At 46.6% G+C, this 22099-nt stretch overlaps 1 protein-coding gene across 1 annotated transcript in view; it reads left to right on the top strand.

The window, feature by feature from the left end:
* Positions 1-22099, top strand: part of DLG2 (discs large MAGUK scaffold protein 2) — a 1975700-nt gene that overhangs the window by 374453 nt on the left and 1579148 nt on the right. The window contains exon 4 of the mRNA XM_063950647.1: positions 6757-6849. Coding sequence (XP_063806717.1) covers positions 6757-6849 — 93 coding nt within the window. The remainder of the gene's footprint in view (positions 1-6756; positions 6850-22099) is intronic.

The following is a 22099-nucleotide window of genomic DNA, read 5'->3' as shown; positions in this document are numbered from 1 at the left end:
CCACAAACGTGCGCTTGTGCATGTCACGCAGGATGACACGGATACCGATTCTGACACCACAGACAGTGATGGGGATGTTTTGCGGGGGTCTGCATCTCTTGCAAAGGGTGATGATAGAGGCTATCAGGGATGTGTTGAATATTAATGATACCACACCTAAGCAGGTTGAGGAGGCTTTTTTCACTGAAAATAAAAAAGCCTCGCTAACCTTCCCTGCGTCAAAGGAATTGAATGCTATATTTGAGAAAGCATGAGAAAACCCGGTGAAAAAATTCCAGATCCCTAAAAGGGATACGTTTGACGGCATGGAAGTTGAGCGCCTGATATTTGCTCGAATGGGCATTCCGGAGAAGGCCATTCCTACCCTGATACAGGCTAGGAAAGGGGTAACGTCTAAACATTACCATCGTATTTGGAAGAAATATGTCTCTTGGTGTGAATCCAAGAAGTTTCCTACGGTGGAGTTTCAACTTGGACGTTTTCTCCTCTTCCTGCAAGCAGGTGTGGATATGGGCCTGAGGTTGGGATCTGTGAAGGTCCAGATTTTGTCCCTATCCATTTTCTTCCAGAAACAATTGGCTGCCCTCCCTGAGGTTCAGACTTTTTTGAAGGGAGTTCTGCACATCCAACCTCCCTTTGTACCGCCTACGGCACCTTGGGACCTTAACGTGGTGTTGCAGTTCCTCCAGCCGGATTGGTTTGAGCCTCTACAGGAGGTTGAGGTCAAATTTCTTACATGGAAGGCTGTCACGGTGTTGGCCTTAGCTTCTGATAGACGTGTGTCCGAATTGGGGACTTTATCCTGTAAAAGCCCTTACTTGATCTTCCACAAAGATAGAGCTGAGCTCCGGACACGTCAGCAGTTTCTTACAAAGGTTGTGTCGGCATTTCATAGCAACCAACCTATTGTGGTGCCAACCTATTGTGGTGCCAAAGTCCTTGGATGTTGTGAGGGCTCTGAAGATATATGTGAAGAGAACTTCTCATCACAGAAAGTCAGACTCTCTTTTTGTCCTATATGATCCCAAGAAAATTGGGTGTCCTGCTTCTAATCAGACAATCTCTTGCTGGATTAGGTTCACTATCCAGCACACTTATTCTACTGCAGGATTGCCGTGTCCAAAATCTGTTAAGGCCCACTGTACTTGTAAGGTGGGGTCTTCACGGGCGGCTGCCCGGGGTGTCCCGGCATTGCAACTTTGCCGAGCTGCAACTTGGTCAGGGTCGAACACGTTTGCAAAGTTTTACAAGTTCGATACTTTGGCACTGATGATCTGAAGTTCAGTCAATCAGTTTTGCAGAAGCCTCTGCGCTCTCCCTCCCGTTCTGGGAGCTATGGTACATCCCCATGGTACTAATGTGGACCCCAGCATCCTCTAGGACGTAAGAGAAAATAGGATTTTGGAAAAAAAATTCTCGTAGTCTGTAGAGGATGCTGGGCGCCCGCGCAGCGCTTCGTTTTCCTGGACCCGTTTTATGGTTCAGTACAGCTTGGTTTAGTTATGTACTGCATTGTCCCTATCTGTACTGGACCGTGTCACTGAATGCCTTTCTGCCATCTCATCCTGGATGACATCTCGCCACCTCAAACTTAATATTTCAAAGACAGAGTTAATTATATTTCCACCGGCCAATAGTAGGTACCAACCTGATATCTCTATCACTGTTGAAAACTCGACTATCTACCCTACCCCACAAGCTCGCTGCCTAGGTGTCATCCTTGACTCTGATCTGTCCTTTGTTCCCCACATTCAATCTGTCTCAAGATCATGTTACATGCATCTAAAAAACATATCCAAAATACGACCATACCTTACACAAGACACTGTTAAAACTCTAATCCACGCTCTCATTATCTCCCGCATTGATTATTGCAATAGTCTCCTAACTGGTCTTCCCAAAACGAAACTCTCACCACTACAATCCATTCTGAATGCAGCGGCGAGGCTTATCTTCCTCGCTAGACGTTCATCGTCTGCAGATCCACTCTGTCAGTCCCTCCATTGGTTACCTGTACTCTACCGCATTCAATATAAAATACTTTTACTCACACACAAGGCCATTAACCAAACTACACCAACGTACATCACTTCGCTTATCACAAAATATCTCCCAACCCGACCTCTTCGCTCTTCACAAGACCTGCGTCTCTCATCCACACTCATTACTCGCTCCCACTCACGACTGCAGGACTTTCATCGGGCTGCACTCACTCTGTGGAATGCCCTACCATGCACAATAAGACTCTCCTCTAGTCTCCAAACCTTTAAGCGTTCCCTCAAAACTCACCTCTTTAGGCAAGCGTATCAAATTCCTGAACCGCCCACATAACTTTCATAAACCTTCCTATCAAATTACATCCACTCTGTACATCCACACATATCCTCACATGTCTGTTCATTCTATGCAATAGATAGCACCTTTCCTTGTGTACATATGCCTATTTCCCTATAGATTGTAAGCTTGCGAGCAGGGCCTTCCTACCTCTATGACTGTTATCACCCAGTTTGTTATTGTTATTTCAAATTGTAAAGCGCAACGGAATTTGCTGCGCTATATAAGAAACTGTTAATAAATAAATAAATAAATAATTGTTACTTGGTAAGTAATATTTCAGCAGTTGCTGAGGTTTTCAAGCTTGTTAGCTTGATGTGCCTTGTATGTGTGAGCTGGTTTGAATCTCGCCACTATCTGTGTTAAATCCTTCTCTCGAAGATGTCCGTCTCCTCGGGCACAGTTTCTAGACTGAGTCTGGTAGGAGGGGCATAGAGGGAGGAGCCAGCCCACACTCTCAAACTCTTAAAGTGCCAATGGCTCCTGGTGGACCCGTCTATACCCCATGGTACTAATGTGGACCCCAGAGTCCTCTACGGACTACGACAAAAGGATTTACCGGTAGGTAACCAAAATCCTATTATTTGTAAAACAGAATTAATTATATTTCCTCCGACCAATAGTATTTACCAACCTGATATCTCTATTACTGTTGATAACTCAGCAATCATCCCTACCCCACAAGCTCGCTGCCTAGGTGTCATACTTGACTCAGAACTGTCCCTTGCTCCCCAAATTCAATCTATCTCAAAATCATGTTACATGCATCTAAGAAACATATCCAAAATACGACCATACCTTACACAAGACACTGATAAAACTCTAATCCATGCTCTCATTATCTCCCGCATTGATTATTGCAATAGTCTTCTTACTGGTCTTACTAAGAAGAGACTCTCACCCTTACAATCCATTCTGAATGTAGCTGTGAAGCTAATCTTCCTCGCAAGACATTCTTCATCTGCAGATCCACTCTGTCAGTCCCTCCATTGGTTACCTGTATTCTACCGTATTCAATATAAAATACTGTTACTTACACACAAGGCCATTAACCAAACTACACCAACGTACATCTCTTCGCTTATCTCAAAATATCTCCCAACCCGGCCCCTTCGCTCTTCACAAGATCTACGTCTCTCATCCACACTCATTCCTTGCTCCCATGCACTATTACAGGACTTTCTTCGGGCTGCACCCACTCTGTGGAATGCCCTACCACGTACATTAAGACTCTCCTCTAGTCTTCAAACCTTCAAGCGTTCCCTGAAAACTCACCTATTCAGATAAGCCTATCAAATTCCAGAACCGCTCACATTACCTTCATAGCTCTCCTATCCAATTACATCCCCACAGTACAGTCCACACATATCCTCACATATTCTTATTCACATATTCATATTCTTCACTCTCCCTTCCTCCTGAACCTGGTTCATCACTGCTGTGATGTGATATCATGCAGCCCACCTAGAACCTTTACAATCTGGTGGACAACTATGCAATAGATAGCACCTATCCTTGTGTATCAATGCCTATTTCCCCATAGATTGTAAGCTGGCGAGCAGGGTCCTCCTACCTCTATGACTGTTTGTTTTTACCCAGTTTTGTCTACTAATTGTGTCCAGTTGTAAAGCACAACGGAATTTGCTGCACTATGGTGGTCATTCCGAGTTGTTCGCTCGTTGCCGATTTTCGCTATGCTGCGATTTGTTGCTAAATGCGCATGCGCATGGTACGCAGAGCGCATGCGCTTAGTTATTTAACACAAAACTTAGTAGATTTACTGGTGTTCGTGCAACGCTTTTCAGTCGCACTGCTGATCGGTGAGTGATTGACAGGAAGTGTGTGTTTCTGGGTAGTAACTGAGCGTTTTCCGGGAGTGTGCTAAAAAACGCGGGCGTGTCAGGCAAAATTGCAGGAGTGTCTGGAGAAACGGGGGAGTGGCTGGCCGAACGCAGGGCGTGTATTTGACGTCAAACCAGGAATTAAACGGACTGAGGTGATCGCAGTCTAGGAGTAGCTCTGGAGCTACGCAGAAACTGCAAAGAATTATTTAGTAGCAGTTCTGCTAATCTTTCGTTCGCTATTCTGCTAAGCTAAGATACACTCCCAGAGGGCAGCGGCCTAGCGTGTGCAATGCTGCTAAAAGCAGCTAGCGAGGGAACAACTCGGAATGACCACCTATATAAGAAACTGGTAACAAATAAATAATAATAAATAATAAATAAAAGGTGGCGTGAGCTCATGGAAAGGGGGAGTGGTTTTTCTGGGAAAGCCGCGATCGTAAGCCACGCCTCCTGTGTCCATCACTGTGGGGGATGGCCAGCATATTGGGGGTCATTCTGAGTTGTTCGCTCGCAAGCTGCTTTTAGCAGCTTTGCACACGCTAAGCCGCCGCCTACTGGGAGTGAATCTTAGCTTATCAAAATTGCGAACGAAAGATTAGCAGAATTGCGAATAGACACTTCTTAGCAGTTTCTGAGTAGCTCCAGACTTACTCGGCATCTGCGATCAGTTCAGTGCTTGTCGTTCCTGGTTTGACGTCACAAACACACCCAGCGTTCGCCCAGACACTCCTCCGTTTCTCCAGCCACTCCCGCGTTTTTCCCAGAAACGGTAGCGTTTTTTCACACACACCCATAAAACGGCCAGTTTCCGCCCAGAAACACCCACTTCCTGTCAATCACATTACGATCACCAGAACGAAGAAAAAACCTCGTAATGCCGTGAGTAAAAAACCTAACTGCATAGCAAATTTACTTGGCGCAGTCGCACTGCGGACATTGCGCATGCGCATTAGCGACTAATCGCTCCGTTGCGAAAAAAAAATAACGAGCGATCAACTCGGAATGACCCCCATTGTACTGTATAGTGCCCCAGTGCCTGTGTTTTCCCTATTATGCTGTGTACAAGTGCAAACCACCCATCGGGATGTAAGATCTGTACCATACCTGCCAACTGTCCCGATTTTCCCGGGACAGTCCCATTTTTTTTTTTACTGTTCCGCTGTCCCACCCGTGGGCTGCAGTTTTCCGAGGCGCGGTAGAGGGGGGGGGGGGGGGGGGGGGCAGTTGGGACGCTTCTGTCACTCGCTGCTTTGCTTAGCAGAGCAGTGGTAAACAGACGCATGCGCACAGCGTCTATTCACGGGACAGAGAAAAACTGGGGGCATGCCAGCAGCTTACAGAGCACTGGGTATGTCCCGTCAGTGATGAAAATGGGGGCCATGCCCCCTTTTCGGGAGCGGGAGACAGGGTCCCGCTTCCCCTCATGAAGATGTTGGGTGGTATGCTGTATTGTCTATGGTTCCGAAGAAACCCCCATGGGTTACTTACCTAAGAGTAAAGGCCCATACACACTGGGCGATTTTTAGCTGAAAGCAGGTCACTTTTGGTGTGTTGAGCTGCTTTCAGCTCAAAGCCGCCCAGTGTGTATGCACAAGCGATGAGCTATGATGCGCGCTCCCGCTTCATCGCCGGCGGCCGCAGTTCATCTGCTGGTATTACCAGTGGATGAACGGCAGGGTGAGCTGATTTCTATAGCATCCTGCTATGGAAAGCCGCTCTTCCCCGCTGACATCGCTGGGCAGGGGGCAAAATAGCTCAGTGTGTATGCACCTTTATTTTCTTGGCATGGTTCCTCTTACAGGCGGCAGCAGCATTACAGCGACGCTGTAGGTGCAGACATGTAGTCAGGTGCTGCTTGCTGCCGGAGAGCCGGGATCCAGGGGCCTGGAGGAGGTGCATCAGGGCTATGAGGAGTGGCTGTGTGGGCGCCACTCGGGGGCCATAGTTACATCCGCCTCCTGTGTGCCTTCACATGACTTGATGTTACATGTGTCAGCACGGAGGAAGCACTGAGACACTATGTGGTACAGCCTGATAGCGGCGGCTGCATCTGATTAGACCAGTCACAGCAGCAGCCAGCGCAGTGTAAGGAGGAGGCCGCACACAGAGACATCCTTCAGTGTTCTGCTAGATGAATTCAGTGGCGCCCCCCTAGGCAGACGCCAAAAGCTGCCTAATGGTAGAGCCTGCCCTGCAGATACCTGCGCCAACCTACCAGCACCTTATTGAGTTACTCCCATCCCATCTAGCTGCTGTCCGATCTCCACACTGAGGTTACTATGGCTGTCAGATGGTGGTCATAATAATGTGACTCCACCGTCTATTTTCAAAAGCTATGAGCAAGTTCTTCCACTTTATAACTCTCCAAGGTTTGAAACATCTCCCCCAGGGTAAGGGAACATCTACATCCAGTATATATGTGTACTGTATGTCTTATTGCTATCTGCTTGGGTTTAGTGCGTTTTTCCCGTGTCTGCCGTTTCACTGGTCAATGCTATAGCAGTTGTCAGTAGTAATTGTACTTCTCTGTGCATTCTGATAGTAATAATAATGATTAATTGTAAATATCTTCTTGTAGCTGAAAGTCCTCAGTGGATCCGATGGATATACAACCAGCGACGATCCCAATACAGAGAACCATGGGTCTGACGCAACTACTGCAAAGAGAACGGTAATGTAAAGGCTTTCATCCTGACTATAGTTCAAGGTGTCCACTGTAATGTCACTTTCTTCTGTGCACTGATTGTAATGTATTGCTGGAACTTCTACACTCTAAAAAAGAAATCCAGATACTCATTTTAAGGCACCAGCATGTGATATCTCTTTTCAATGGTAGTGTGGTCCCTTATACTAACTTCGTGTATGTGAGTCCTAGAATATCGCTTCTCACTAACTGGGAGCCACGGAACTTCCATCCCCTGGAGCAGCAACTGTGTTCTGTATATTCTGAGAGCAACATACAGAGAACTTCAGCTGTTATGATGTTTTTTTATGATTTTTTTTATTGATTAACAAGTTGTATGTGTAGACTTTATTTCATACAGTCGACTTTCATACCACAGTCTTCACACATCTGTGTGACAGGAGCCTCAAGTCATCACTCATCTCCTGATATACTCTGTGCTGCTGGGGGACCCTTGTCACTATATAACTCTCAGTCCATGTCTTCCTGCTGTCTCCGTTACACTCCTCACATACTGTCCCTGTCACATGCAGCCTTGTCCTTATTATCACATAACTGATCTCCTGATATACTCTGTGCTGCTGGGGACCCTGCTCCTCCCACTATATAACTCCCAGTCTGTGGCTTCCTTATGCCTCCATTCCCCTCCTCACATCATGTCACTGCCCCTGTCACATGCAGCCCTGTCCTCACTGACACATCACTCATCTCCTGATATACTCTGTGCTGCTGGGGACCCTGCTCCTTCCACTATATAACTCTGTTTGTAGCTTTCTGCTGCCTCCATTCCCCTCTCATCATGTCACTGCCCCCGTCACATGCAGCCCTGTCCTCACTGACACATCACTCATCTCCTGATATACTCTGTGCTGCTGGGGACCCTGCTCCTCCCACTATATAACTCCCAGTCTGTGGCTTCCTTATGCCTCCATTCCCCTCCTCACATCATGTCACTGTCCCTGTCACATACAGCACAGTCTTCACTGACACATCACTCATCTCCTATTATACTCTGTGCTGCTGGGAGACCCTGCTCCTCCCACTATATAACTGTCAGTCTGTGGCTTCCTGCTGCCTCCATTCCCCTTCTCACATCATGTCATTGCCCCTGTCTCCTGCAGCCCTGTCCTCACTGACACATCACTCACCTCCTGATATCCTCTGTGCTGCTGGGGGATCCTGCTCCTTCCACTATATAGTTCTCAGTCTGTGGCTTCCTGCTGCCTCCATTCCGCTCCTCACATCATGTCACTGCCTCTGTCACATGCAGCCCTGTCCTCACTAACACATCACTCATCTTCTGATATACTCTGTGCTGCTGGGGACCCTGCTCCTTCCACTATATAGTTCTCAGTCTGTGGCTTCCTGCTGCCTCCATTCCCCTCCTCACATCATGTCACTGCCCCTGTTACATGCAGCCCTGTCCTTACTAACACATCACTCATCTCCTGATATACTCTGTGCTGCTGGGGACCCTGCTCTTTCCACTATATAACTCTCAGTCTGTGGCTTCCTGCTGCCTCCATTCCCCTCCTCACATCATGTCACTGCCCCTGTCACATGCAGCCCTGTCCTCACTGACACATCACTCATCTCCTGATATACTCTGTGCTGCTGGGGACCCTGCTCCTTCCACTATATAACTCTCAGTCTGTGGCTTCCTGCTGCTTCCATTCTCCTCCTCACATCAGGTCACTGCCCCTGTCACATGCAGCCCGGTCCTCACTGACACATCACTTACCTCCTGATATACTCTGTGCTGCTGGGGACCCTGCTCCTCCCACTATATAACTCTCAGTCTGTGACTTCCTGCTGCCTCCATTCCCCTCCTCACATCATGTCACTGCCCCTGTTACATGCAGCCCTGCCCTCACTGACACATCACTGATCTCCTGATATACTCTGTGCTGCTGGGGACCCTGCTCCTTCCACTATATAACTCTCAGTATGTGACTTCCTGCTGCCTCCATTCCCCTCCTCACATCATGACACTGCCCGTCACATGCAGCCCTGTCCTCACTGACAAATCACGCATCTCCTGATATACTCTGTGCTGCTGGGGACCCTGCTTCTTCCACTATATAGCTGAGTATGTCTTCAATTTCATAGGCACAATGTCCTCTTCCATGTTGATGATGATGATGATGATGATGATGAACCACTGCATTGCGATGGACGTCTTAAAACTCTGGAACATAAATTGTTGCAAATTACATGCAATTCAAAATACACATGTTGTTACTTGTAGTGGGGGTTTTTCTAATAAAAAAAGGTAATGGCATGGAAACAACAAAGTAACAGTACTCACCTAACCTGCTGAAAGCCTTGTGTCCAGGTAACTGTCACTCTGGTTTGCAAAGTAGCAGGGAATATCCATGCTGCAGTGTTAAAATATACTTGTGATGACATCCTGTATCCGGGAAACAAATTGTTGCCGATACCGTTAAGTACCATCCGGAAAAAGCTTTGGTTACTTGTGTGCAGAGCAAATTTCTTCCTGCCACCTGTGAATGAGGCCCTATAGCGTAGACATTGCCTATAGCAACCAATCAGCTTTGAGGTAGCATGTACAAGCTATAAAATGATAGGTAGCTTAATGGTTGCCATGGGCAACAACTCTACTGGTCCCCCTTCTCCACTCGTCACCCCCTATACCAGGTATTTGGATTTCAGATTTGGGATGATTTATAATTAAGACATATTGGTGCCTATAATCATATCAGTTACAAAGTATCTAGGGGGTAATTCTGAGTTGATCGCAGCAGGAAATTTGTTAGCAGTTGGGCAAAACCATGTACACTGCAGGTGTGGCAGATATAACATGTGCAGAGAGAGTTAGATTTGGGTGGGTTATATTGTTTCTGTGCAAGGTAAATACTGGCTGCTTTATTTTTACACTGCAATTTAGATTTCAGTTTGGACACACCCCACCCAAATCTAATAGGCCCTACACACTGGCCGATCCGCCGCCGAGGTGCCGACGGCCGATACGGCTGACGGGCGACCTGGCGGCGGGGGGGGGGGGGGGGGGGGCAGTGACAGAGGGGAATGAAGTTTCTTCACTCCCCCCGTCACCCGGCTCCGTAGACGTGCAGGCAAATATGGACGATCTCGTCCATATTGGCCTGCATGCACAGCCGACATGGCACCAGCGATGAACGAGCGCGGGGCCGCGCATCGTTCATCGCTGGTGCCTCCACACTGCACGATATGAACGTTATCTCGTTCATTAATGAACGAGATCGTTCATATCGTGCAGTGATGTCGGCCAGTGTGTAGGGCCCATAACTCTCTCTGCACATGTTATATCTGTCCCCCCTGCAGTGCACATGGTTTTGCCCAACTGCTAACAAATTTGCTGCTGCGATCAACTCAGAATTAGGCCCCTAGTTTTGGGCTCTTCCACTATTAGCCCTCCTGCCAGTCATAGTGGGTGGTCCTGACACTACCCTGCTCCTTTATAAAGGGGCCCTGTTCTCTCTAATTGTTGGCCAAATGCCTCTGTGGTGGCTGGCCATACCTTCTCTGCTGGCTTGGGCCCCTACCACTACATTCCCTGGTGGGCTCTTCATGCTCTAGTCAGACACCGTTCACTGCATTTCCTTAGATGGATGTCATTTAATTTAACAACGGGTTAATCCTGCTACTATATCTAAGGGTTGTGAAGATCCTAAGGTTTCGTCGTTGTGAGTACAATAGGGCGAAAGCAGTAGTGTCGAGAGAGGGGGGGAGGGAGTACAGATTACCCGAGCCCCAGACATGCCAGGGGGCCCAGGCCAGAGCACACCAGTAGCCATTTATTTTGGTGGGATATTTTTTTTTCTTTATTATAAATCAGTGGGCGGGTGGGCGAGCAGTGGATCAGGCTGCCGGGTGGGGGAATGTATGTGTGTGTCACCTGGCTGCTTGTTCCTTGTCATGGACATCTCTCACAGCCACTTCCACCTGCCGCATCGCTGCTGGGATCTCGCGAGATGATATCATCATCTCGCGAGTCAATCTCTGCAGACAACTCTGGATGGCCTCTTCAGAATCAGCAAGCTCCGGGAGGTGGGCAGGGACTAGGAGGGGCAGGCATGCAGCTGGCTGGGCGTGGCCCGTTAGTGTAAGAAGTGGCACAGCTCATCTCAGTTGGGGTATGGGTCGTTGGGTAGACACAACTTAGGTCGACAGTTATTAGGTCAACCATGTAAGGTCGACATACATTAGGTCGACGATATGCCGACATGGTCATTAGGTCGACACGTACTAGGTCGACAGGTCTAAAGGTCGACATGTTTTTAAAAAAACTTTTTTGGGCGTTGTTTTCTTCGTAAAGTGACGGGGAACCCCAATTAGTGCTTTGGGCAAGGTTACCGTTCCAGTCGTAGTCCACGTGGATTGTTAAGTATGAAAAAAAATCCAAAACATTTGAAAAACTCATGTCGACCTTTTGACCTGTTGACCTAATGACCAAGTTGACCTATTGACCATGTCGATCTAATGCCTTCAGTGGTCGACCTAATGACTGTTGACCTAAGCTGTGTCGACCTAACGACCATATCCCCTCAGTTGTAAGAATCAGCAGCGGGGCTGGTCATCTCGTTGGGAGCTAGTCTGATAGGCCGCAACACTGTGAGCTGAGAACTGTGACTGTGAGGGACAGACACGGCACTGTGTCTTATAAATTCTATATAAATATTCGATAATACGTGCATCCGTACATTACCATTAGTGTTTGTATTTTATATATATATATATATATATATATATTTAGAAATAGATAAATATACATACTGGGGCCACACCCACTCTGGGCCCCCCAGGTAGTTGTTGTACCGGGGCCCAGTATTTCTCTTGGCAGCCCTGGGCGAAAGGCACACAACGGATAGACATCAGGAGATTACAGAATAGATGGCAGTGAACAGAACATACTTACAAGTCTCCCACATCCACCGCCAAGCCCCCGCTCCCTCACTTGGCCGCTCACAATGGAGAACCAGTGGGCAATTGAATTGCTCTGTCGGGTGCCATCAAGTGGCCGCCGATGCGCAAAACACTTGAATTCCCCCCATAGAGCTGAGGAGCAGCGTTAGACTTTTATTATATAAGATGGGGGGACTCAATGAAACGCGCTGTTGAATAGCGCCAGGAATAAGTGGCCAGAGCTATTCAATTAGCCGCATCACGCCCCACACTTAAGTCGAGAGATGCAGGCTGCTGTGCCTGAAAAAAGTCGTTTAGTTGCAGTAAACGTCATTCTCCGACTGGTGCAACTCACATGGCGGTACTAGTTTTTTCGGATTTCTCCTCACACCTAAGGAGGGTGCAAGCAGATTGAATAGCTCCGGCCACTCATTCCCTGTGCTATTCAATTTTAATTTTCCCCTATGAGCCTCCTATGTGAGATAGAAACTTGTTTATTCCAATGAGCCTCCAAACAGGCTAAATCAGAAAATAAATGGAATCTAAATAATTCAAACAGATAATAAAATGGTAATTACTAAAATTTAGCCTACTGGGGTCAGTGACACTGTTTGTAAAAGTGTGCTTTCTGTGTATTGGTATGTGTCAAGAGGGGCATATCTATATTGGGTGCAGGGGGTGACATTGCTTTGGATACAAGAGGCTTAGGAGGTCCGACATAGAATAATCTTCCAAGTTGTCTATGCAAACTGTGGCACTACAGTGTGGTATAATATGTACTGGGGGCACTGTGTGGCACAATATGTACTGGGGGAACTGTGTGGCATAGTATGTACTGTTGGCACTACAGTGTGGCATAATATGTACTGGGGCACTGTGTGGCATAATATGTACTAGGGGCACTGTGTGGCATAATATGTACTGGGGGGCACTGTGTGGCAAATATGTACTGGGGGCACTATGTGGCATAATATATACTGGGGCACTGTGTGGCATAATATGTACTGGGGCAAAGTGTGGCATAATATGTACTGGGGCAAAGTGTGGCATATTGTAAACTGGGGGCACTGTGTGGCATAATATGTACTGGGGGCACTGTGTGGCATACTGTGAAATAGGGCACTACCATAGGGCATAAATTTAATTAGGGCAATACTATGGTTCATAAAATGTACAACTGCTGCAGAGAGGTTTATCTCTAAAAACATTGAGGCCCCTTCATGACCCTTCATGAGTGGAACTCGTAAAAAGGGGCAAATTCAGTAAGGATTGCAAAAATTACAAATTAGCAAAAATTGCGAGCAAAAGCAAAATTGTGAAAGCACGCCCAAACGGAAAAACTGCAACACTAATTTAATTTAACAAAAAGAAGGTGGCCTTGTGAAATGTGCAAATATTGCGAAAACCTTCCTAATAATCGCAATTTTTGTGTACATATTACAAATGTACTCAATTTTTGCATACATGTTTCTGATGTTGCAATTGTTGCTAGCAATAGTGGGGGTAATTCCAAGTTGATCGCAGCAGGAAATTTTTTAGCAGTTGGGCAAAACCATGTGCACTGCAGGGGGGGGGGGGGGCAGATATAACATTTGCAGAGAGAGTTAGATTTGGGTGGGTTATTTTGTTCCTGTGCAGGGTAAATACTGGCTGCTTTATTTTTACACTGCAATTTAGATTGCAGATTGAACTCACCACACCCAAATCTATCTCTCTCTGCACATGTTATATCTGCCCCCCCTGCAGTGCACATGGTTTTGCCCAACTGCTAAAAAATTTCCTGCTGCGATCAACTTGGAATTACCCCCTGTGTTTTTCCCTTATAAATTGCACAACCTACTTTCCTGCACTCAAATTAAAGAAACTACTCAACAATTGTAAATCAATTCAATCATCACTTAATTGGTCAAATGATCTTGTGGTAATTTAGCAATTATTATCTTAAAGACACCACAGTGTTTTTCTTCAAACATTGACTAATGCCCATAACTGTGTGCAAATATATTCAACTAGAGAGAGTGTGAATTCTAGCCTCTAAACCCTACACAACAGCAATTATTGGTATATGTTTTAACAAACACACTTTTTTTTTGGAGTCAAAATATTTTAATTCGGAAACAACAGTAACATTTTTATAAAAAAATAAATAAAATAGTGTTTTTTTTGAGTGTGAAGTGGTCAAACATTACATATTGTTTCTTTGCTTTTATTTACATACTGTACCTTACTTTAAGGAATTATGTGTAAATATTTGTTTCAATAAGTATACAAATGGAGCAGAATTTGCAAAACTGGAAAATAAAAAGATGGTGTTGCTGTTCTTCAACATATGTTTATGTGTGTAGCGCACAAATAAAATGTAAAAAAAACAACAACTGTATGTGGGTATGTTTTGTTTAACCAAAAAATGTTGGTTGTTTAAAAAAAAAATATGTTAGGAAGCTAAATGTCATTCAGCAGATACTACTAAGCAAAATGCTTGTAAAGGTTATTTTACATTTGCTTCTATCAAATAGTGTGGTTGTTAAACCTCAATTGTTAGTAAGTGTAAACACAAATCGGTTAGTAACATATATTTTCACAATCAACATGTGTTACAGAGTTAAACAATACCTTACATGTTTCTGAAGGGCCCTACACACTGGCTGATCCGCCGCCGAGCTGCCCGACGGCGGATACGGCCGACGAGCGACCCGGCGGCGGGGGGGCAGTGACGGGGGGAGTGAAGTTTCTTCACCTCCCCCCCCCCCCCCCGTCACGCGGCTCCATTGAAGTGCAGGCAAATATGGACGAGATTGTCCATATTGGCCTGCATGTACAGCCGACGGGGGACCAGCGATGAACGAGCGCGGGGCCGTGCATCGTTCATCGCTGGAGCCTCCACACTGAAAGATATGAACGAGTTCTCGTTCATTTATGAACGAGATCGTTCATATCTTTCAAACAAATCGGCCAGTGTGTAGGGCCCTTTAGTTCCAATACAGCTGAATGAAGTGATTTGTGGTCTGAGGTGCGAGTTTCTTCAGCTGGGTGTAACGAAGCAATGATTGCAGTATACATGCAGTCTACAACTGAGGTCAGCTTGTGCAATTTTTAAGGTAGACCTGTAGTCACTCAGAAACTGCACATCAGAAATGTGCGATCTGTTGTAAAAATTGCGAATGCACCGCCCACCGTCCATCAGCATACTCCCACAACACGCCTCGCAACACACCCCTGATCGTACTTTTTGCGAGTCCAGACCTTTAGTACGCCCCCTAGACACCTACTTTTCGTAGTGCATATGCAGTTTTTGCTAGATCTCAGAAATTGGGTTTTTTTTCTCAGTTTTTGCTATTTAAGTTGCAGAATTTGCGTTTTTTTTGCTTTTTTTGCTAATTTTGCTGATTTGCGATCCTTGCTGAATTAGGACCAAAACCATCTATATCTGACTAAGGTGGTCATTCCGAGTTGATCGCTCGCTAGCTGTTTTTAGCAGCCGTGCAAAGTACGCTATGCCGTCTCCCACTGGGAGTGTATTTTAGCTTAGCAGAAGTGCGAACGAAAGGATCGCAGGGCGGCTACGGTTTTTTGTGCAGTTTTAGGTGGTCATTCCGAGTTGATCACTCGCTAGCTGTTTTTAGCAACCGTGCAAACGCTATGCCGCCTCCCACTGGGAGTGTATCTTAGCTTAGCAGAAGTACGAATGAAAGGATCGCAGAGCGGCTACAAAGTTTTTTTGTGCAGTTTTAGAGTAGCTCCAAACCTACTCAGCGCTTGCGATGACTTCAGACTGTTCAGTTTTGACGTCACAAACCCGCCCAGCCACGCCTGCGTTTTTCCGAACACTCCCTGAAAACGGTCAGTTGCCACCCAGAAACGCCCACTTCATGTCAATCACTCTTTGGCCACCAGTGCGACTGAAATGCATCGCTAGACCCTGTGCAAAACTACATCGTTCGTTGTGCCCGAACGACGTGCGTGCACATTGCGCCGCATACGCATGCGCAAAACTGCAGTTTTATAGCCTGTTCGCTGTGCTGCGAACAAATGCAGCTGGCGATCAACTCGGAATGACCCCCTAAATAAAAGACAAAGGTTGCTGCAGCAAAATTTAAACAATGTAACATTTTGCACCAGGAGTGACATAATAAACGTGAGATTTCATAACAGAGCAAACACAAGACTTAAGAAAAAGGTGTTGCCGAAGGACAAACTATACTTGAATTAATAGTTCATGAGAAACAAGGTCGCTCACCCCAGAATTGGCAGGCCAATCCGAAGCTGGAATCCTTAAATCATTATAAATACATATCTTCTACGATGCTTAGGAGTGTATATAGGGGGTAATTCCAAGTTGATCGCAGCAGGAAATTTTTTAGCAGTTGGGCAAAACCATGTGCACTGCAGGGGGGGCAGATATAACATGTGCAGAGAGAGTTAGATTATGGTGGGGTGAGTTCAATCTGCAATCTAAATTGCAGTGTAAAATAAAGCAGCCAGTATTTACCCTGCACAGAAACAAAATAACCCACCCAAATCTAACTCTCTCTGCAAATGTTATGTCTGCCCCCCCTGCAGTGCACATGGTTTTGCCCAACTGCTAAAAAATTTCCTGCTGCGATCAACTTGGAATTACCCCCATAGGACCTTATTCAAAGGATTGCAATTTCTGCTAAAAAGCAGTTTCTGCGATCAAATAGTTGCCGGCCAGATATAGAGAAGAAAACGTCCACTGCAGAAATTGTGAATGCATCGCAATATGCGGGCTGATCGCAAAACCATACGCACTTACCGGAACATCGAAGATTTTTCCTATCTGCGCCAGGCAAGGTCGGCCACAATTCCTGCGATGCAAGAGGCTGGAAGTGGTCATCGCTGAAGTCAGAGACCCACCTTATAAACGCCTGGGCACGCCTGTGTTTTTTCTGACACACTCAGAAAACGGCAGGTTTCCGCCCAGAAACGCAGGCTCTCTGTCAGTCAAACGGCAACTACATTGCGATCACGATGTGTACGCAATTTCTGTCGCTAATTTTACTCACGCATGCGCAGTCATTCGATAATTGGCCAGATTGCGATTCGCAAATTTGACAATTCTTACTGAATAAGGTCTACTGTTCAGAAGATGCGGCACGTGTTACCAGCATGGAAACTATATAAAACGACATACTTAAATCCGTGTTACATGTAAAAGTACAATTGACTGGAAAGTATCCAGGAACACTTTGTAGCCAAAAAATGTCCCACAATACATAGATAATAACGCTCATGAGAACTGTATCGGATTCTAAAGAATAGCCAATAAACTGCTCGAAAAATACATAATTATACCTCACGATTGAAGCTAAAAACAAATTAATTTTGTGCCTAATAGTACAATATGAAATAACATGATTATCCCAAACAATAGATTATAATTAATGGCAATTGCCATAATTCTTTTTTAAATATCAGCCAATGTGCCATGGCAATAGTGTCCAAATAATGAAAAGCATATTTTACCTGTGCACAGCGCCAGAAACATAGGTCCGTGTCCAAAATATGGCAAGGGATTACATTAAAGCAACAGATTGATTAAATATCCCAATTCTTAGTGTAGTTTTCTTAAGGCCCGTACATACGGTGAGATTCGGGCTATGCACGATTCTCACTATGCGACAGGGGCTATGTCAGCACATAGTATCGCAAGCACATAATGAGTGTGCTTGCGATACTGACTATGTGCGATCGGCATCGAATCGGGATCGCAAGGTGACTTTCACCTTGCGATCTGCACTAACTTTTCTTACGATTTTGACTATATAGTGAAAATCGTAAGAAAAAATCTCATCCTGTGTATACACACCATTAGAAACAAGCCAAGCAGCCAAGTTCATCCATATCCTGCTCCGCCAAGTTACTGACCCCTAAAGAAGGCAATATGACCCTCAGGGAGTGTGTGTGTGTGTGTATAGGGGGGGGAGGGGGGGGGGAGCTGTCGGGGATTTCCCCTGTATTCCAGTGGGGCCCCCCCATCCCTCCACTGCACCATTTGTTTAGGCTCTGGAAATGTATTATGCTGAAATTTCAGATTACGAAAATAATATCAATATACGGGATCGGTATGGGATGTCTGCGCACAAAATGCCAAATATCAGTATACCGATATCGGCATCCTGTGCGCCAGAATGCCAACAGGCATACTACATATAAGTAGTGTAAAATGATTTGGGGTGAGCTTTGTGCCGCTCCAGTGAGTGTCCCTGACCCATACCGAGAACCCGGCGAGGAATGTCGGCTGCAGGTCCCATACCATTAGTCACAAGAGGTATTCCCCGGACTCAAGGACGAGATCTGAGCAGTCGTTCTCTTGACTGATTTGCTGTAAACAAACTATTAACAGTCTTGTGATTTATAAAATATAATGCATTATTCAGTAATTTACATAGCGCACACATACTACACAGCGCTTTATATATAGAGACTATGGGCCTTATTCAGACCTGATTGCTCAGGGCTGCGATCAGATAGCTACCGCCCACAGAGAGTGAAATCCCGCCTCTTGCAAGTGTGCGAATGCATGTGTACGCCGTGCGAAAACTTTGCCAGACAGCTGCAAATCCGTTCGCAACTCACTCACCATCGAATATGATTTTTCCAGTGTGTGCAGTCTGTGCGCAGCCCAGGACTTAAGGGCCCCATATACTTATAAGATTTCCCTTCAACCTCCCGGCAGCTTCCCGGGCAGCAGGAGAGCATAAGATACATCATATGCGGTCCTTTTGCATACGATGTATCTTATACGATCCCAGCCATTCCTGCGGGATCCGACATATCACGAGTGCAGCACTCGTGATATGTCGGATCTAGGGTGATCCGCTCCGATGCTCACGGGAACACGGATCGGATCAGGGGGGGGTTAATCCGAGTTGATCGCTCGCTGGTTAGTTTTAGCAGCCGTGCAAACACTATGCCGCCGCCCACTGGGGAGTGTATTTTAGCTTAGCAGAAGTGCGAACGCATGTGCAGCCGAGCTCTGCAAAAACATTTTGTGCAGTTTCGGAGTAGATCTGAACCTGCGAACGCCCAGCCACGCCTGCGTTTTTTCAAACACGCCTACGTTTTTTAAAACACTCCGAGAAAACTGTCAGTTGACACCCAGAAACGCCCCCTTCCTGTCAATCTTCTTGCGGCCATCAGTGCGACTGAAAACTTCGCTAGAACCTGTGCACAACCCAACAAATGCCTTTGTATCCGTACGACGCGTATGCGCATTGCGGTGCATACGCATTCGCAGTAATGCAGATTTTTAGCCTGATCACTGCGCTGCGAACAACGGCAGCTAGCAATCAGCTCGGAATGACCCCCCAGATCGGGTGTAAAGCACAACGAAAATGCCCGATTTCACCCAATATATCGTCCCGAATGCCCGAATTGGGCTGAAATCGTGCACTATCAATCTAGTGCAGGGGTTCTCAAACTCGGTCCTCAGGACCCCACACAGTGCATGTTTTGCAGGTAACCCAGCAAGTGCACAGGTGTATTAATTACTCTCAGACACATTTTAAAAGGTCCACATGTGGAGTTAATTATTTCACTTGTGATTCTGTGAGGAGACCTGCAAAACATGCACTGTGTGGGGTCCTGAGGACCGAGTTTGAGAACCTGTGATCTAGTGTATGGGGCCCTTTACTTCTACAGTGCGACAGAATCAGGCTGATCGGGGCCGGAGCTGATGTCACACACCCTCCGTGAAAACGCTTGGGAACACTTGCGTTTTCCTGACACTCCCAGAAAACGGGCAGTTACCACCCACGAACGCCCGTTTCCTGTCAATCACCTTGCGTACGCCTAGCATCTAAATTTTTGCACCATTTTTTCGCAGTTTGACCTCGTGCCTGCGGGAACATAGTTGTCGGTATCCCGGCACCGGTATGCTGAGCGCAGGATCCCAACAGCCGGGATATCGAGTGCCGCCCCATACACACTAGGCTTCATTTTTTGTCAGCTGACAATTAACCTACCAGTATATATATATATATAATGTGGTAGGGAACCGAGGCAGATACGGGAGATCATACACACATATTATACTGGCCAGGAACTGTACTCATGTGTTTGATGGTAGATCCCGGCGATACATATTTTCTTATTCCCATTATAAGTTTTGGTAAGAATTTATAATTATCGGGCCTAAAACCGAATAATTGCTAAATTATATGCCCATTAAACATAGCTGAACAAGTCCATAATAATTATAAATAAACATAATTAATTAGAAATCTTAATTGTGTAACTAGAAATTTGAAATGTGTCTGAGAAGAGAAACAAGGCTGTTAATTTGTGCTTTCTTTGTGGTGCACTATGGACAGGTAAGGGTTACTCCTCAGTTACACAGCAGCCCCTGTGTACTATGGACAGGTAAGGGTTACTGCTCAGTCACACAGCAGCCCCTGTGTACTATGGACAGGTAAGGGTTACTCCTCAGTCACACAGCAGCCCCTGTGTACTATGGACAGGTAAGGGTTACTGCTCAGTCACACAGCAGCCCCTGTGTACTATGGACAGGTAAGGGTTACTCCTCAGTTACACAGCAGCCCCTGTGTACTATGGACAGGTAAGGGTTACTCCTCAGTCACACAGCAGCCCCTGTGTACTATGGACAGGTAAGGGTTACTGCTCAGTCACACAGCAGCCCCTGTGTACTATGGACAGGTAAGGGTTACTGCTCAGTCACACAGCAGCCCCTGTGTACTATGGACAGGTAAGGGTTACTCCTCAGTTACACAGCAGCCCCCCTGTACTATGGACAGGTAAGGGTTACTGCTCAGTCACACAGCAGCCCCTGTGTACTATGGACAGGTAAGGGTTACTGCTCAGTCACACAGCAGCCCCTGTGTACTATGGACAGGTAAGGGTTACTCCTCAGTCACACAGCAGCCCCTGTGTACTATGGACAGGTAAGGGTTACTGCTCAGTCACACAGCAGCCCCTGTGTACTATGGACAGGTAAGGGTTACTCCTCAGTTACACAGCAGCCCCTGTGTACTATGGACAGGTAAGGGTTACTCCTCAGTCACACAGCAGCCCCTGTGTACTATGGACAGGTAAGGGTTACTGCTCAGTCACACAGCAGCCCCTGTGTACTATGGACAGGTAAGGTTTACTCCTCCGTTACACAGCAGCCCCTGTGTACTATGGACAGGTAAGGGTTACTCCTCAGTTACACAGCAGCCCCTGTGTACTATGGACAGGTAAGGGTTACTCCTCAGTTACACCGCAGCCCCTGTGTACTATGGACAGGTAAGGGTTACTCCTCCGTTAAACAGCAGCCCCTGTGTACTATGGACAGGTAAGGGTTACTCCTCAGTTACACCGCAGCCCCTGTGTACTATGGACAGGTAAGGGTTACTCCTCAGTTACACAGCAGCCCCTGTGTACTATGGACAGGTAAGGGTTACTCCTCAGTTACACAGCAGCCCCCCTGTACTATGGACAGGTAAGGGTTACTCCTCAGTTACACAGCAGCCCCTGTGTACTATGGACAGGTAAGGGTTACTCCTCAGTTACACAGCAGCCCCCCTGTACTATGGACAGGTAAGGGTTACTGCTCAGTCACACAGCAGCCCCTGTGTACTATGGACAGGTAAGGTTTACTCCTCCGTTACACAGCAGCCCCTGTGTACTATGGACAGGTAAGGGTTACTCCTCAGTCACACAGCAGCCCCTGTGTACTATGGACAGGTAAGGGTTACTGCTCAGTCACACAGCAGCCCCTGTGTACTATGGACAGGTAAGGGTTACTCCTCAGTTACACAGCAGCCCCTGTGTACTATGGACAGGTAAGGGTTACTCCTCAGTCACACAGCAGCCCCTGTGTACTATGGACAGGTAAGGGTTACTGCTCAGTCACACAGCAGCCCCTGTGTACTATGGACAGGTAAGGTTTACTCCTCCGTTACACAGCAGCCCCTGTGTACTATGGACAGGTAAGGGTTACTCCTCAGTTACACAGCAGCCCCTGTGTACTATGGACAGGTAAGGGTTACTCCTCAGTTACACCGCAGCCCCTGTGTACTATGGACAGGTAAGGGTTACTCCTCCGTTAAACAGCAGCCCCTGTGTACTATGGACAGGTAAGGGTTACTCCTCAGTTACACCGCAGCCCCTGTGTACTATGGACAGGTAAGGGTTACTCCTCAGTTACACAGCAGCCCCTGTGTACTATGGACAGGTAAGGGTTACTCCTCAGTTACACCGCAGCCCCTGTGTACTATGGACAGGTAAGGGTTACTGCTCAGTCACACAGCAGCCCCTGTGTACTATGGACAGGTAAGGGTTACTCCTCAGTTACACTGCAGCCCCTGTGTAC

This window comes from Pseudophryne corroboree, chromosome 2 (assembly GCF_028390025.1).
Source record: "Pseudophryne corroboree isolate aPseCor3 chromosome 2, aPseCor3.hap2, whole genome shotgun sequence".
Classification (NCBI taxonomy): domain Eukaryota; kingdom Metazoa; phylum Chordata; class Amphibia; order Anura; family Myobatrachidae; genus Pseudophryne; species Pseudophryne corroboree.
This window is presented reverse-complemented; position numbering and strand designations above follow the sequence as displayed.